At 42.8% G+C, this 17,243-nt stretch overlaps 2 protein-coding genes across 8 annotated transcripts in view; both read left to right on the top strand.

Moving 5' to 3' along the window:
• si:ch211-272n13.3 (ankyrin repeat domain-containing protein 26) overlaps positions 1-2,693 on the top strand; it is a 64,630-nt gene extending 61,937 nt beyond the window's left edge. For 6 of the 7 annotated variants that reach the window (XM_042334802.1, XM_042334799.1, XM_042334803.1 and 3 more), the window contains 2 exons: positions 750-795; positions 1,890-2,693. In XM_042334802.1, the coding sequence (XP_042190736.1) occupies positions 750-795; positions 1,890-2,038 (195 nt within the window). In that variant the 3' untranslated portion in view covers positions 2,039-2,693. Of the gene's footprint in view, positions 1-749; positions 796-1,889 lie in introns of those variants that run through there. The other variant, XM_042334804.1, reaches the window with a different exon arrangement.
• A 5,510-nt stretch (positions 2,694-8,203) lies between these two features.
• lsm8 (LSM8 homolog, U6 small nuclear RNA associated) lies at positions 8,204-14,451 on the top strand. The gene is made up of 4 exons (XM_007894597.2): positions 8,204-8,295; positions 10,469-10,509; positions 12,802-12,929; positions 13,321-14,451. Exons 1-4 carry the CDS (start codon positions 8,265-8,267, stop codon positions 13,409-13,411), a joined length of 291 nt encoding a protein of 96 aa, XP_007892788.1. The 5' UTR covers positions 8,204-8,264; the 3' UTR covers positions 13,412-14,451.
• Positions 14,452-17,243: the final 2,792 nt, after the last annotated feature.

Raw genomic sequence — 17,243 nt, 5'->3', positions numbered from 1 at the left:
TGTCCTTACTGTACAACAAGCCACAAGCCCTCTCATTCTAATTTTCTATAGTATTCTATTCCCTTCTCCCTCAGATATGCCATTGACTTAGAATGGGGGAGAATTGTATCACTTTCCCCAGAATTAACATCTGTCATTTTGGCAAATATAAAAAATGCAAACTTATAGCTTTATGAACTCTGAAAAGTTCAGTCTTCTTTCTAATCGTTCTTTTTTTCCCCAAATGTTAAAACCCACCAATGGAACAGTAAGACATCTCAGGTGGTATTTACAAAAAGCTAATGTCAGGATTTCAGTTAGTAGAGCATGAGCAATTGGACAACTGTTGACCAAGTTGATGTGTGAAAAATAAAACTACTGAAGAAAACCAGAAAGTTATCATCCAGCTGAATGATGTTGAAGAAAAGCTTATGGAAAGCGAGCCTCATCTCCTGAAAAGAGATTAACGTGAAGGCATTTTTAAGTGCATTTGATATGTTAGCAACTAATTATGCAACTGACAGATATTCATTGGAATGATCTGTGTGGAAAACTGCCATTTGAATAAGATCTTGTAGCATATGATAAAGAAACTGAATTTTATTTTATTAAGCTTTAACAACTACTGCATCGGTAATACTTTCTATTCTAAATGAATTGCATGAATGGTATTAAGTTTTAATTTGTTTCTTGTCTAATGAGTGTTGTTTTAATTTTTCAAACCGTGTTGTTTGTTTAATGCATTAATACTTTAAATGTTATGATTTCAGATGCAGAATGCATTGGAAAAAAATATTTCCAAAGAACTCCATGAAGGTAAATTGAGGATATGAATTTGGTTTGTTCTGGTGTCTGAACTATTGGTGTATTTTGATCTGCTGTTGTGTTTAACATAATGAATTAATTCTGGAAAACAACTCTTGCTTTTAGGAGAGTTGTTTCTCTTTTATTGTTCAAAAAAGTACATTATAGAAATTTTAGTGTTGAATGTAAAATGTTTAACATGAATGGGATAGAATATGAATTGCAATATAATTGCAACTTGTAGCTGCCAAGATGGTTCCCCCCCCCCCCCCACCCAATATATTTTCTCCTGATGGCACACTTTTTTTTCTACTGAAATTGTGGTTCTTGTACCTTACGACTCTTGTCAGGCTGTTTGACCAAAGGAGCTGAGGTATACAGCTGAGCCTGAATCTGTCCACACATGGCACTTAAACATGGGTCACTGGATAGTAATGAGGTGTAGGAACCCTGACTGATTTATTTTTCTTTCCTTTCTTACCCTTCCTCCTCCAAACACAGGAGGCTAAAGGCCAATTGTATGCCCTCAACACAGACTGAATCTTTCCCATCTGTATGGCTCACCTGCTAACTGGGTAAAGACAGATAAAGAACTACTGGGCAAGCCTAATGCTATTTTTAAAAAAATATATATTTCCCCTTGACAAAGACTACTTGTCGGCTACGTGTGTGGGCAAGGCGCCTTCTTTTTTCTTTTTAGCTCAGCCTCTGAAACCCTTGAACTGCAGATTAGTGAGTACAGCCCAAAGTGCTGTAGTTTGGCTTCATTGATGCGATTTTGCAGTTTTTCTTTTCCCTGAGCATCTAACTAAAATGAACACATTCCTTCAATTTGCCTGATCTGAATTTGCCTGATCCAAAACGGGTGTGAGCGGATGTTTCGTAGTTAAAAATAAGTTTTAGTTGCAGTCAGAATGTTAAGTGAGTGGAAAATAAATGTCCAGAGCACAATTAAGCAGATTTTGGTAATCAACAAAACAGCTGGATTTGACACAATGTTGTAAATTTGCTATACAAACCAGCTAACAGAATTACAAGAAATACGTACATCCAAACAGATTCACTTGGTGCAGTAAAATAGTTTAAAAGTCTAAAATGTGTTTCAGCCACTGCTGATTTGGATGGGATACCAACTCGAGTCTCGCCGCAGGGATCTGCTGCCAGCTCCCTTAAGAGCATCAATCAAGATCAGGACCCAGTCACGAGAGCCACACAACAGTACCTGGAGGTTCTGAAGAAAAACTACATGCTTTGATTTGAAAATTACATGAATGAAAAAAGCATTCTGTGTGCAAAGTGGGTCAAGCAACCAATCTGCCATCCTACCCAATGTGATAATGTTCCAAGTGTATAATCGCTCTATTTAAGATAACATTTCATTATGTGCTTAAACGGAGTAGAATGCGAATTGTCTTGCAGAAATATTGATGGTTTGTACTCTTGATTTTGCATATTGCACTTACTTGCTCAGGAGGAACACTACAGTTTTAATATATAACTTACACCGAATGTGTTATATTTTATTTCTCTAAATGATACTTGATCAAGATCAACTCTTCTTATGGACCACAATTCTTCAGTATGTTACAACTATTTAACAGGGTTTAGGTAACTCCATAATATGAAAATGAATGTATGGAAATACACAACTTACAGTAGAATATGTGGCAGTTCACCACATCTTGTTGTAAAGTTGATTTGTTATGTATTACCTTGGTAAAACTGTCAAATGCAGTAGTTTGTACTATGTTCATTCCATTGTGAGACAGTATTGTACTTCAGTTTATCTTGTAAAATAGTGCCAAGAATTTTTATAGGCTTGTGTTTTGCTACATGCAGTATACAAAGACATTGCACTGTGCAACTGTTTCAAAATTAAATGCTAATGTTTACTTCTCGGAGGAAAAGCACTTCCTGCAGTCATAATCTTTCATTTTTATAGGGAAGTCCAGTTTACTGCAATACACAACAACCAATAAATAGCCAAGAGGACAAATTTGTTTTGTTTTAGAATAAATGCATGGCTCTGCGTAAAATAAATCTTGGAAATGTTCGTAGCATTGATTGTTTCAAAGCATGAGGCAGAATCTGAATATTTTACAATCTTCATAAAGGACATTAAAATGTCTCCATGAGAAGTGGTTTCGCTGTGCTCTTCAGTACGATTTTATTTGCCAAACTTTTGAAGTTGATTTATCTGCTCTCTGTTTAACACCCTCTCCTCTTCACTCCCCCCCCCCCCCCCCCCACCAGTCTGTTCAGCTGGTGTAATTCATAGCCATTCCATTCACTATACAATCAGAGGAAGTAAGGAAAACTGATTACTTTGATCCACTTTGGTTGGAAATATTTCTTAAAATATGGTAAGTTTTTTGCAAAAGTTTTTGCTCATCCCATCTTACCGATATTGCTATTGCTTGGTCTGTTTGATCTCATCTATGCAGAATACTCTCCCCATTGTCCTATCACACAAGTAAACTGAAGATTGAACAGTTCCTTCTTGAACCTAATTATCTTCATGTTAGAACTGTTTCTTGTGTTGTTGTGCATGGATCTCATCTACAAGTTGAAGAGTAATTGTAAAGGTCAAGATAATTGTACAAGAAAGACAAGACAATTAGCAAAGGGAATAATGCTTTGGGTTTCTCAAAAAAAATTGCATTTGACAAGTTCAGCAACAACAATTTGCACTTGTACAGCATGTGTGGCCTGTTGAGGGAACAACTTCAGGTGCTTTATGAAAATTGAGCAGGAGCCCAGCTGGCATAGAGTCAGAGGTTGAAAGGGATAAATTGACATGAGGGCTGGGGGATTTTCCCATTTTAGTCAGTTACTATACCTCATGCCCAGAAGAAATATTTCAACATTTGTTAACATAAGGGGGCAAATAAGTATGAAGAATAATATTTTTAATGCAAACATCACATCAGGAAGCTATTGGCATACTGGTGTGAATGCGATTGAACCTGGTAGCCTTAATTGAAGACAAGTAGCCTTAATATAGGCATAACACATTCATCCATAAACTCACTAACAAAACAGATTGAGCCATTGCTCTTCATACACAAGGAGCTTGCCTTCCATTCCATCTTGGAGTTACCAAGTAGGGTATTTCTTAATTCAAAGTTAACCATTCAGAGGATGAGTTACACCAGCTGTCCCCACAAAGATTGCACAATCATCAACTTCATTTACAAGTTTGGAGACTCCCGCTTGGCGTGACTCTTCTAGAAGTCCTAGGACTAAGATGGAATTAATTTTTGAATCTTACTTTGTTTTATGGATTTACTTGAGTCCAAACGCTGGAAATTTTAAGATAGTCCAGTAAAATCAGAAAGCTGTTTCCCACTTCCCACGTAATTTAATACCAGTGACTCCAATCAATATATATTGAATCAAAACACCTCTACGTAGTGAACGGATGAAGGAATTTTATGATCTGATGACATAATAAAGGTTAACCAAATTTGTCTTATGAAATCCACATTTACATAAAATAATAATAATACTTGCATTTGATATAGCACCTTATCAGGTCTTCGAGATGTCTCAAAGTGCTTCAGGGAATATACTGTAAAGTTAATGGACTATTTTGTGGGCGAAATGCAGCAGCCAATTGAGCACAGAAGTGTCCAACAAACAGTCGTGGATTGAGTGACCAATTTTTTATTTTTTTGAAGGAATTACTACCCCCCCCCGGAAAAGCGATCCATCAATCGACTACCTACTTACTGCTAGGTAAACAGAAGCACATGAGTAAGGAAACATGCCCAATGTTTCGCCCTATCGGGAATCGAACCCAGATCTCTTGCTTGCGAGGCAGGTGCTCTAACCACTAAGCTACAGACCATCCTTTAATGGACCTGCAAAAGACAACCCATTCTTTTATAACAAGAACAAGATTACATTTGTATAGTGCCTTTCACATCGGGAGGATGTCCCAAGGCACTGGACAGTGTGCAGCATTTCAGACCCGAGCTGGGGTCGGGGAGAAGGGAGGGGAAGGGGGGTGACCAATGGCATGGTCGAAGAGGAGGGTCTTGAGGCAGGACTTGAAGGAGGCTAAGAAGGGGACTTGGGGGATGGAATTCCAGAGGTTGGGGGCAGAGTGGCTGAAGGCTCTCCCGCCAATGGTGGGGTGGGTGGATCAGGTCAGGGGGACGTGGAGCAGGTCATAGCCGGCTGAGCGGAGGGAGTGGGTGGATTGGTAGGGGGTTAGGAGGTCACAGAGATAGGGTGGGGCAAGACCACCGACGGCTTTGTAGGTGAGGACCAGGATTTTGAACTGGATCTTCTGAAGGATAGGGAGCCAATGGAGTCGGGCGAGAATGGGGGACATACAAAAACCTAAGTTTTCAGTGTGACGTGCAAGTTAGTTATAGAAAACAAACAGGTTTGATCTGAGTCCTTTTGGGCAAAGAGGCATTAAAGCAGAAAGGCTGCAGTGTCTTCCAGCAGAAAAGTGCAGAATCACGAATGCAGGTAAGTGGTTCTGTGCCTTCCTGGTGGTTAGATCCCGGTGCATTGAGAATACCCCGGGGGCCAGACAACCTGCTCGTCTGTTATCGTCTGGTTACAGAGACTGTTTGTATAGTTTGGTTACAGTGAGTGCCTGTATAATCTGGTTACAGTCGGTGTATAATCTGGTTACAGTCGGTGTATAATCTGGTTACAGTCGGTGTATAATCCGGTTACAGTCGGTGTGTAATCAGGTTACAGTCGGTGTATAATCCGGTTACAGTCGGTGTGTAATCAGGTTACAGTCGGTGTGTAATCAGGTCACAGTCGGGGTGTGATCAGGTTACAGTCGGTGTGTGATCAGGTTACAGTCGGCGTGTGATCGGGTTACAGTCGGCGTGTGATCGGGTTACAGTCGGCGTGTGATCGGGTTACAGTCGGCGTGTGATCGGGTTACAGTCGGCGTGTGATCGGGTTACAGTCGGCGTGTGATCGGGTTACAGTCGGCGTGTGATCGGGTTACAGTCGGCGTGTGATCGGGTTACAGTCGGTGTGTGATCCGGTTACAGTCGTTGTGTGATCGGGTTACAGTCGGGGTGTGATCGGGTTACAGTCGGCGTGTGATCGGGTTAGTCGGTGTGTGATCGGGTTACAGTCGGTGTGTGATCCGGTTACAGTCGGCGTGTGATCCGGTTACAGTCGGCGTGTGATCGGGTTACAGTCGGCGTGTGATCGGGTTACAGTCGGTGTGTGATCCGGTTACAGTCGGTGTCTGATCGGGTTACAGTTGGTGTCTGATCCGGTTACAGTCGGTGTCTGATCCGGTTACAGTCGGCGTGTGATCCGGTTACAGTCGGTGTGTGATCCGGTTACAGTCGGTGTGTGATCGGGTTACAGTCGGTGTCTGATCGGGTTACAGTCGGTGTCTGATCCGGTTACAGTCGGTGTGTGATCGGGTTACAGTCGGCGTGTGATCCGGTTACAGTCGGTGTCTGATCGGGTTACAGTCGGTGTCTGATCCGGTTACAGTCGGTGTGTGATCGGGTTACAGTCGGTGTGTGATCCGGTTACAGTCGGTGTGTGATCCGGTTACAGTCGGTGTGTGATCCGGTTACAGTCGGTGTGTGATCCGGTTACAGTCGGTGTGTGATCCGGTTACAGTCGGTGTGTGATCCGGTTACAGTCGGTGTGTGATCCGGTTACAGTCGGTGTGTGATCCGGTTACAGTCGGTGTGTGATCGGGTTACAGTCGGTGTGTGATCGGGTTACAGTCGGCGTGTGATCGGGTTACAGTCGGCGTGTGATCGGGTTACAGTCGGCGTGTGATCGGGTTACAGTCGGCGTGTGATCCGGTTACAGTCGGTGTGTGATCGGGTTACAGTCGGTGTGTGATCCGGTTACAGTCGGTGTGTGATCGGGTTACAGTCGGTGTGTGATCGGGTTACAGTCGGTGTGTGATCCGGTTACAGTCGGTGTGTGATCCGGTTACAGTCGGTGTGTGATCGGGTTACAGTCGGTGTGTGATCCGGTTACAGTCGGTGTGTGATCCGGTTACAGTCGGTGTGTGATCGGGTTACAGTCGGTGTGTGATCGGGTTACAGTCGGTGTGTGATCGGGTTACAGTCGGTGTGTGATCGGGTTACAGTCGGTGTGTGATCCGGTTACAGTCGGTGTGTGATCCGGTTACAGTCGGTGTGTGATCCGGTTACAGTCGGTGTGTGATCCGGTTACAGTCGGTGTGTGATCCGGTTACAGTCGGTGTGTGATCCGGTTACAGTCGGTGTGTGATCGGGTTACAGTCGGCGTGTGATCGGGTTACAGTCGGCGTGTGATCGGGTTACAGTCGGTGTGTGATCGGTTACAGTCGGTGTGTGATCGGGTTACAGTCGGTGTGTGATCCGGTTACAGTCGGTGTGTGATCGGGTTACAGTCGGTGTGTGATCCGGTTACAGTCGGTGTGTGATCCGGTTACAGTTGGTGTGTGATCGGGTTACAGTCGGTGTGTGATCGGGTTACAGTCGGTGTGTGATCCGGTTACAGTCGGTGTGTGATCGGGTTACAGTCGGTGTGTGATCGGGTTACAGTCGGTGTGTGATCGGGTTACAGTCGGTGTGTGATCGGGTTACAGTCGGTGTGTGATCGGGTTACAGTCGGTGTGTGATCCGGTTACAGTCGGTGTGTGATCCGGTTACAGTCGGTGTGTGATCCGGTTACAGTCGGTGTGTGATCCGGTTACAGTCGGTGTGTGATCGGGTTACAGTCGGCGTGTGATCGGGTTACAGTCGGCGTGTGATCGGGTTACAGTCGGTGTGTGATCCGGTTACAGTCGGTGTGTGATCGGGTTACAGTCGGTGTGTGATCCGGTTACAGTCGGTGTGTGATCGGGTTACAGTCGGTGTGTGATCGGGTTACAGTCGGTGTGTGATCGGGTTACAGTCGGTGTGTGATCCGGTTACAGTCGGTGTGTGATCCGGTTACAGTCGGTGTGTGATCGGGTTACAGTCGGTGTGTGATCGGGTTACAGTCGGCGTGTGATCGGGTTACAGTCGTGTGATCGGGTTACAGTCGGCGTGTGATCGGGTTACAGTCGGCGTGTGATCGGGTTACAGTCGGCGTGTGATCGGGTTACAGTCGGCGTGTGATCGGGTTACAGTCGGTGTGTGATCGGGTTACAGTCGGTGTGTGATCGGGTTACAGTCGGTGTGTGATCGGGTACAGCGGTGTGTGTTACAGTCGGTGTGTGATCGGGTTACAGTCGGTGTGTGATCGGGTTACAGTCGGGGTGTGATCGGGTTACAGTCGGGGTGTGATCGGGTTACAGTCGGGGTGTAATGTCGATGGTTATCCTGAGCCAATGGGCAGCATCGACAGCTGATCAGCACTCGACTGTCCGCCAGCTCTGCCTGTGCCGGTGGGCGGTTCCGCTTCGCTCGGTTGCTCGGCGCTCGGCTGGCTTGGCCTGGCCGGGCCGGGCCGGGCGGGTGCGCAGGCGCAGTGCGGTGCGGCGCGGAGGGTCGGCAGCCATGACATCGGCGCTCGAGACTTACATCAACCGTATCCTCAGCGCATCAGCGGCGGCGCCGTGTAACTGAAGGGCGAGAGAGAGAGAGAGAGACAGAGCCACAGCGTGTGGTGTGTGCACTGTGATGGTCGCTGTGTGTGTGTGTGTGTGTGGTGGTGGTGGTGTGTGTGGGGCTCACGGGCCTCACACCAGACACCGACCCTCGGCTCCCGACAGTCAATCAACTCGTTCCCTCCACGCGGTGCAGTGTCCGGAGCTCGTGTCCTCTCCCGCATTCAACTCCCGATCACTCCCTCCTCCATCCTATAACCCCGCGGGGCTTCACTGGCTCCACATCTCCCCCCTCCTCCCCTCCCCCCCCTCCCCCCCCCCTCCCCTCCCCCTCCCCTCCCCCCCCTCCTCCCCTCCCCCCCCCCTCCTCCCCTCCCCCCTCCCCTCCCCCCCCCCCACCTCCCCTCCCCCCTCCCCCCCCTCAGCCACCCAGAGGATCGAGTTCAACATCCCCCCATCCTCCGGCTCACCCCGAAACAGTCTCGCTCCTCCTCCCCACCTCTGCCACTTAGTAAAACTTGCACCAACCCTCCGCTTCCTCTGCTCGGCCCCACGTCCCTGCCCTGCCCTGCCCAGCCCTGCCCTGCCCAGCCCTGCCCTGCCCAGCCCTGCCCAGCCCAGCCCAGCCCTGCCCTGCCCTGCCCAGCCCTGCCCTGCCCAGCCCTGCCCAGCCCTGCCCTGCCCTGCCCTGCCCTGCCCTGCTCTGCCCTGCCCAGCCCTGCCCTGCCCGGCCCACGCCATCGCCGGCGGTCCGGCCTTCATCCTTTATTCCCTCACCCTCTGGAACTCCAGCCCCTCCGCCTCCGCCTCGCCCGCCTCCCCACCGCTCGCTTTCTTCATGGCCCTTCTGTAAAAGGTGTCTTCGATCATCTTCCCTGCCCCATGCTCCTTGCCCCCCCCCCCACCCCTGTCGGGTGCAAACCTCAGCTCGGGTGCAAACCCTCAACCGTACAGCGCCTTGAGACGTCCTCCTGTCGCAGGAGGCGCAATGTAAATGCAGCTTCTTGTTTAGGCTGGAGGGCAGCGCTGCAGCCGTTCTGCTCTGTCGCAGTTGCCGGGCTTCAGATCAGACATTAAACCAAGCTCCCCGATTTCCTGTTTCGGGCGGGCATTTAAAAGATCCCACAGCGCAGCTTGATAAAGCGAAAGGGGTTATCTCTCTATCTCCCAGTGTCCCCCAAATAAAATCAGTCACGCGCTCTTACGTTAATAAATGTGATCCTTGCATTTGGTATAGCGCCTTTCTATATCAGGAGAGTTATTCAAAGCGCTTCCCAGGTTTTACTGTTTTACCAATTTTGCTCACGGCAAAGTCCCATGGAGCGAGCAACTGATTTTTATTTGGGGAACTGTTAGTCAGGGCACCAGGGGAAACTCTCTTTTTCTGAATAGTGCTGTGGGATCTTTAACATCCACCTGAACAGGTAGATGGGACCTCTGTTTGATGTATCATCTGAAGCACGGCACTTCCCACCTGCAGTGCTCCTCCAGCACTATGATGGAGTGTCATAAGAGACCATGTAAGTTTAACGTCCCAGTATAGGTTCCGAACCCAATCCAATCTTGAGTGCTACCAAGTAAGCCAACTTGACCTAACTTCATGGCTTTGTGCAAATTGTCAGCCCCGTTCGCCAACAGATACAGTCACTATGCTTTGCAGTAAATTCCGTGAAGAGCTTTGAGGTGTCCTTCTGACATCCCGTGAAAGGCACAGTATCAAATGCAAGGAATCTTATAATTGTAATATATTGTGTGAGAGAGGAACTAGGTTTCTACTTCAGCCGAATCCTGATATTGTTATTAATATAATAATATAATTGCTATTCTCGTGTTTCTGATAGATCAGTGTTTGATGCAAGACCTGTTTTGTATGTCTTTTGGGGAATGATAGTGAAATTCTTCAATAAATTGAATAATGAATCCCAACGGAGTAAATGCAGCTGTAATGATGGTATGTGGCATTTCCAGTGCAGGAAGCATCTCGGGCTATACGTATGCAGCAACTTTTCCAGTCCTTTTCTCCTTTTGAAATATTCTATTTCTTTTTGTGGTGCTTGGTTTTGCAAGATTAAAGCTAAGTTATGGCAGTTATTTGTAAAATATTAGTAGGTGCTTTGTAATGTTCAGCAAGCTAGTCCTTGACTAAGTCTCCAGGTACTGTTGCAGTGGTCACAGCAGATGGAAGAATGATTGTGGTAAGTGAATCTTCACATCTTCATATGTTACTGACGGGATACAGTCAGTCTTATAAACAAAGGTTTTAAAAACAAAACTAGGTTTGTTCTAGTTTCCCCTGAGCTAGGGAAAGGAAACATCTGCTCCTGACTACTTATCCAGTGAGCTTGCTGGAAAATTCAGGACATTGGGTGAAAACAGCATTGCGGTTTGCCTGTGGTTATTGCTCATTGCCTGGGCACTGATGAACAATGGCTGCTTGGATAAGGCACTGGAGGATGTTTGTGAAACTGTCTCAGTGGAAGAAAGAAGGTATTCAATTTATATATTATTGGATTTTGGTACTATTCAGACATTTTGAGTTCAAGCCACAATCAAAACTTAAAACTCATATAGTCTCTCTGACACTTCAACATGTTGCTGGGGGTGTGCTGCATTGTCACAGGTGCTGTTTTCCGGATGAGACATTAGATGAACCGTAAAGATTCCCATTCGAAAGGAGAATGGCGTTTCTTCCTGATGTCCTGCCCAACAATCCCCAGATAAAATTTGTGCCTGTTTGGGTGCAAATTGGCTGCCACATTTGCCCACAACATATATAATACTTCATTTTACAGTAATTCATTTTACAGGTGCTACATCAAATGTAAAGATTATTAATAATTATAAGGAATTGATATGTTAGAAGGTTCTTGATATTTAGAAATAATCTATATAACTTGTGGAATCTTATTGCTAGTCCTCAGTTTCTAAAAGTATTTAAGCAAGTTTTTTTCTTAAATGCATTTTAAAGAATCAATGAGCATCAACACAAGCATTATTTGCCTTTACTTGAAACAGTAAACTCTGATGGATTGACTGAATTATTCAGAACGGCTGTTGGAAATTCAGTTCTTTTAATCAAGGGAGGCATAAGACCAGAGAGGATTTGGCATCAGTGATTTAGCTCCCTCATACTGTCAGGTGCAATAACCTTTCCAATCCACTATTCTTAATGACTTTTTTCATAAGAATTAACAAAACTGAGTGTGAATGACTCATGTATTTTTAGTTATTTTGATCGTGGATTGATTGACTTGATGTTAAATGTTGCAACAGAATGGGGTTTGAAAAGTTGCACATAATTTCATACGTACCATGTTAAGCTAGTAGAGGATCTATAGGTATCAATATAATCATCTGTCCTTACTATCCTATTGTAAATACTGCCAGGGTATTTGATTGGGAACTACTGTAGTTGACCTGTGACCTCTTTAAACTGTATTGACCTTTGATTCAATAAAATAAAGTTCAATATATTATCCTTGGGTAAGTTCATGTTCTGTGAATAAACACATTAATGATGTTGCTAAACAACTAGTATATAAACCTTGTGCTAAATAACTAATATAAAAACCATGTGCTTCTTATGCACTGTACAGTTCTGGGATAGTCTGAAGTCCTCTTAAGGGAGTGCAAGAAATTATTTTACTCTCTGGATTTGTGAGGGAATTGATCACTTAAATAAGTTATGCTTTGTAAACTGTTCTTTTTTGTTTACGTCAAAAGTTGACTACTTTTGATCATTCCCAGCAACTAATTTTGGTTTGTGGACTAAGAGCTGTTGACATTGTTGTTCAGTGATTGGATAATAGGCAGTTAGTGCACTTCAACAAACTAGGATTGGTCTTCACACACACACACACACACCCCGTTGCATCTCAGAGTCTGGCAAGTAACTGGGCAAACTCATTCTGTGGGTGGTCTTTCATTCATATGATGATAATAATAATAATAATACTTACATTTGATATAGCGCCCTCTCACGTTTTTGAGACATCTCAACAACAACAAGATTACATTTGCATGCTGCCTTTCATGTCGGGAGGACATCCCAAGGTGCTGGACACACACAAACACACTCACTCATACACACACACGTACTCTCACACAAGCACACACTCTAACACGCACACACTCACACGCGCACTCACAAAGGATGAGATGGGATGTGACTTCAATTTACTGGGACAGGGAAGGAAGATTGTGTTCTGGAGGGCTGTATAACTGTTAGTACTGCTTAGCTGCTCCTCTTCGTGCAGCAATACTAACTTGGATTACTTTCTTAATTGACAATTATGTTGTCAATTTAGGATACACTAAAATACTGTAGTTAGCTCAAAAATATAGAATCCTGCAGAAGATGTGAATGACTGCTGAGCTTCCTGTGAGTCAGGTCAACCATAAAAACTCCAAATGGTCTTAGTCATTGCATTCATACATAAAAATACAGTATATATACAAACTTAACTCTTTTTTATTTGTTTCCAAAGGGAACCCTGAAGGGATTTGACCAGACTATCAACCTAATCCTAGATGAAAGTCATGAGCGCGTATTTAGTTCACAACAAGGTGTGGAGCAAGTTGTACTGGGCTTGTACATAGTGAGAGGAGACAATGTGTAAGTTAACCCGCTGAAAGTTTCACCAATGATCTATTCTGTTGTTAAATCGAGGTCCTGTCTACCTGTTCAGGTGGACATTGAATATCCCTTGGCACTATATGAAGAGAGAAGAGAGTATTCTCCTGGTGTCCTGGCCAACATTCCTCCAAATAAAATTAATCCTTCACATCATGGGATGTTGCTGTATGCAAATTGGTTGCCACTTTCGGCAACAAGATACACTGACCCTTACACATCACAGTAAATCCTGTGAAGGCGCTTTGAGACATCTCAATGACGTGATAAGGCCCAATTTCAAATCCAAGCATAATTATTGAATTGGTAACAGTGCCATTAGCACCAATATTAAGATTCAATGTAATCACTGTTGATCTTTCTTGTATTCCAGGGCAGTGATAGGTGAAATAGATGAAGAAACGGATTCAGCTCTGGATTTGGGAAACATCCGAGCTGAGCCTTTAAATTCTGTGGTTCACTGAAAGTGGTGCAAGCCATTTGGACTTTGTGAATGCATTGCTGCCATTGCATGTGGAGAGAATGGAAGGTGGATGCTATCACAATCCTGAACAACTATGGACGCAGTCTGCTGTCTGCAGAGTGGACAATTCAGTTGCTGTCTGAATTTTTTTATGTTTTGTAGTTTTGAATATTTACAATAATATTTCCTAGACTTGGTTGTATCAAGTTCTTTCAAAGTTCTTTGTCATTGACTACAATGAAAATAAATTGAATATGGTCATTTCAAACCAAACTCAGTGAATTGTACACACAAAAGGGTAATTGCTTTCATTTATCGCTCCCTCCCTCTCTCTCTTTCTCTCTTCCCTTCCTTCTGAAAGATTAAATTGACTTAAAATGATTCAATCGAAAGATTTTAACAAAAGGCAAATAGATTTGTTCTCATTAAAATAATTCATTTTCTACGTCTAAGGAAAATAGAATTTGGAATGAATGCGTTAAATGTAATCTCTTGCACAGATCAGAATAGTTTTCCATGCCTCTCAATATATTACTGTGAAAAAATGGACCCTCACTGTTCTGACATTCAGACGTACAAAAGCCATCTCAGAATTCTAATCATTCCATGGATTTTAGAGTGTAACATAGAATATTTTACTAGTTACTTTACAGTATTGTCTTCTGTTTCAAGTAAACTGAATGTACTTTCTAAATGCTGTGTTGTAACTGAGACATCTTGTGCTCGGTTCTATATTTTATGTTGACAAGTTATAATGGGGAAAAAGAAGTGGGTTTTTCTTAATGGATTCTTTCAGATTAAAAAAAACCTTAAGACTGCATTCAGGAAAGAGTAAAGATTTGCAGTTGTTTAAAGATGTAAGTTATATTGTTCACTTTTATCTATTATTGTTAATATCATTCTGATTTATTGTTATTATGGCCAGTTCTCTCTGTTCTTTTATTTCAACATCCTGTTGTAATAATGTGATGTACCGTGAAATGACTTTAATCCTTATCCTGCTGCATAAACATATTCCCATAGGATTTGTATAACTTGCAATGGACTACTTTTAATGGTTTGCTGGTCACGCCAGTACTCTTATTTTAAACTCAATATCTGAAATCATGGCTGATGATTTTCTTGAAAATAGTTAATAATTATGTGGATAGTGAGTTCAGGACATTTTTAATTAATTTTCAGAATCCCTTGGCAAAAAAAATATATTTTCTGTTAACACAAACAGTGGACTTCAGTTTACGGTTTAGGCTGACACTACAATACAGTGCTAGGGGTGAGCTGCATTTTCATAGACGTCGTCCTTCGGATGAATTGTTAAAACTAAAGTCCTGTCTGCCTGTTCAGATGGACATTAAAGATGCCATGCCACTATTGGAAAAGAGAAGGGAGTTTGTTCCAATGCCCTGGCCAACAATCCCCCAGATACAAATTGGTCACTCACTTCATGGCTGTTTGTGGGACATTGCTGTGCGTAAATAGGTCGCAATATTTGTCTACAAATACAGTCACTACACTTTACAGTGTATCTTTTGAAGCGCTTTGAAACATTTCATGATGTTATAAGGCTCCAAATCAGATGCAAGGATTAACCATCCTGTCCCACTTACAGTTCCATTTCTATGCCCCTTTGAATGGGAACCTCACAGCGCTGTTTTAGTATTTTGGAACTGTAGCCAGGTTTACCCAATTACTTTAAATCATTGTAACAACACTGCACCATAAAATTGAAAAAGTTAAAAGGTAACCATTTGGAATAGGGCTGCAGTTACTTATTAGGTACCTTTTGAAAACAAATCTATTGTTATAATATTATTAGCCTATAAAGGTACTGTTTGTTCTATGGTGATGATAGCATTGTATTCCACATATGTTAGATACGATGCAAACAATGTATCTAAAATAGAATTGTGCTCAGTTCTAAAGAAGAAATAAAAGAAAAACACAATGTTTGAAATACACATTAGATCAACTGGGAACTGAAAGAGAAGTCATACCTAAAGTATGACTATGACTACTTTAGGTATGGCCTATTTTTCTCTTTAAAATGCATATTAAACCACTGGAATGCAGAAACTCTTTATTGGTTCCATAAATCAGTATCTATTCCCCTACAAAATACCCAGTCACTGCACTTGATACATCTTTCCAACGTGAAATGCGCTGTATGAAGTGCAAAGATTATTATCTTTACTATCTATTGATGAAAAATCTTCTTGAAGCTCGCTCACCACTGAAAATGAACATGTGGTGTGCTATCATTAACAGCTTTTAACTATTCAAAACTATCCTTGCTGTGTGTAGATTGCGTCCTGCCCTACTTATGTCAGAGCAGGAATTCATTCGAATTATAGATGCTGAATGTCTTGGTGGTTCTGCTGCACTAAAACCAGAGTTTGTGCTTTGCAATTCAAATATTAGTTATCACTTCTTATGGATCAGTGACCTTCAACAAGATAGTTTTTGAATGCAAAGAATTCAGCATTTCCAAGGAAAGCATTCTCAATTTGGATTGACAAATTGGTATTGTAACAGAATTAGTATGGTAATCTTAGCCTCTTCTGCAAGAAAAATCCCTGCAGATTTAAGAGCTCTGCATCAAACAAAATTTGAAAGAGCCTTGTTAAAAAAAATCTTTACCAAGTTGTCAACTTGGTACCAGATGGCTGGCTGCTGTTATGTTGATAAAGATGAAGGGCTGGCATTAACTTAGGCCTCCTGCTGGACAGTCTATTGGTTTATTGGTTGGGATCCTGGCTTTTCAACTCAATGAGTGAAGGTTTGTCTCAGCGCTGTCTGTCTACTGGATTCATCTGCCAGAGCTGGGATGAGTCTTGTCAGCGCCTGTCCAGATTTCTGGACATCGTGCTTAATGACAGTAAAGTATTCCACCTCAGAGGAGCTCCTGACATTTTTATTAAGCTTATCACAATGGACACATGGCCTGTCAGGTGACTGTGGAAACTTATTGGGAATGTTTGCAAAGATTTTTTTTCTCCAGACGTTCCTAACCAAAGGTAACTGTAGAGTTGTTGAGCAGAAATTATCTTGGGTATAAACTTGAAAATTGACTGAATTGGAGAGGGAATTTTTTTTAAAAAAGATGCTTCTTTCTTGCCTTTTGCCTGCAAATACACAGTCACTACACATTATTGTAGAAGTAAATCCAATGAAGCAATTTGAGACTTTGACGTGGTAGAGTGCTATGTTAAATGCAAGGATTAATATTTTATAAGATAATCTGATTGAAAAGATAGTAAATTCAATAACTAAATAAAAATAGGGAAGATAGAGGGTAGAGGTAGGGAGTTTGAAAAGGTGGGGAATAGTTTCTGAAACCATTAAAAATGTTAAAGGATACCATATCTAAATGGATGTGAGCCTTCCACAAGGTTCATGGTCATAATGATGGGAAACTTTAGCAAGATCGTTTAGAAAATAACTTAGAGGTGAGTCAATAGAAAAGGAAAAGAGCACAGCTGTCAATCTTAATTTAACCAGAAAATTTATCGAAGCTTTGCATTTAAATATCCAAATTAAGATGTCAGATAAAATCGCAACAATGCTTCTTATTTACAACATTGTAATAGTCTGAAAGGAATAGTATTTAATCACTATAAATTGTGAAGAAATATTTGAAAAGGGGAAGGCATGAAAGGGTAAGGAAAAGTGCAGGGGAGGAGGACTCGATGGATAACTCTTAGGAAGACCAGCACATGTTTATTGGGTTCAAATGGTTTCCTCCTTTCCTGTGAAGTTCTTTGATTTCCAGTGATTTTGAAAGAACTCCTTGGCCCAGTTCTCAACCATTATCAATCAGGTTTTATTGGACTGAC

Source organism: Callorhinchus milii, unplaced genomic scaffold (assembly GCF_018977255.1).
Source record: "Callorhinchus milii isolate IMCB2004 unplaced genomic scaffold, IMCB_Cmil_1.0 Scaffold5, whole genome shotgun sequence".
Classification (NCBI taxonomy): domain Eukaryota; kingdom Metazoa; phylum Chordata; class Chondrichthyes; order Chimaeriformes; family Callorhinchidae; genus Callorhinchus; species Callorhinchus milii.
This window is presented reverse-complemented; position numbering and strand designations above follow the sequence as displayed.

Excerpts from the sequence above, each read along its gene's own strand:
- lsm8 (XM_007894597.2), top strand. The coding sequence starts at position 8,265 with ATGACATCGGCGCTCGAGACTTACATCAACC. Across the intron at positions 10,510-12,801 it reads CAGATGGAAGAATGATTGTG|GGAACCCTGAAGGGATTTGA; the intron begins GTAAGTGAATCT and ends TTGTTTCCAAAG. Across the intron at positions 12,930-13,320 it reads ATAGTGAGAGGAGACAATGT|GGCAGTGATAGGTGAAATAG; the intron begins GTAAGTTAACCC and ends CTTGTATTCCAG.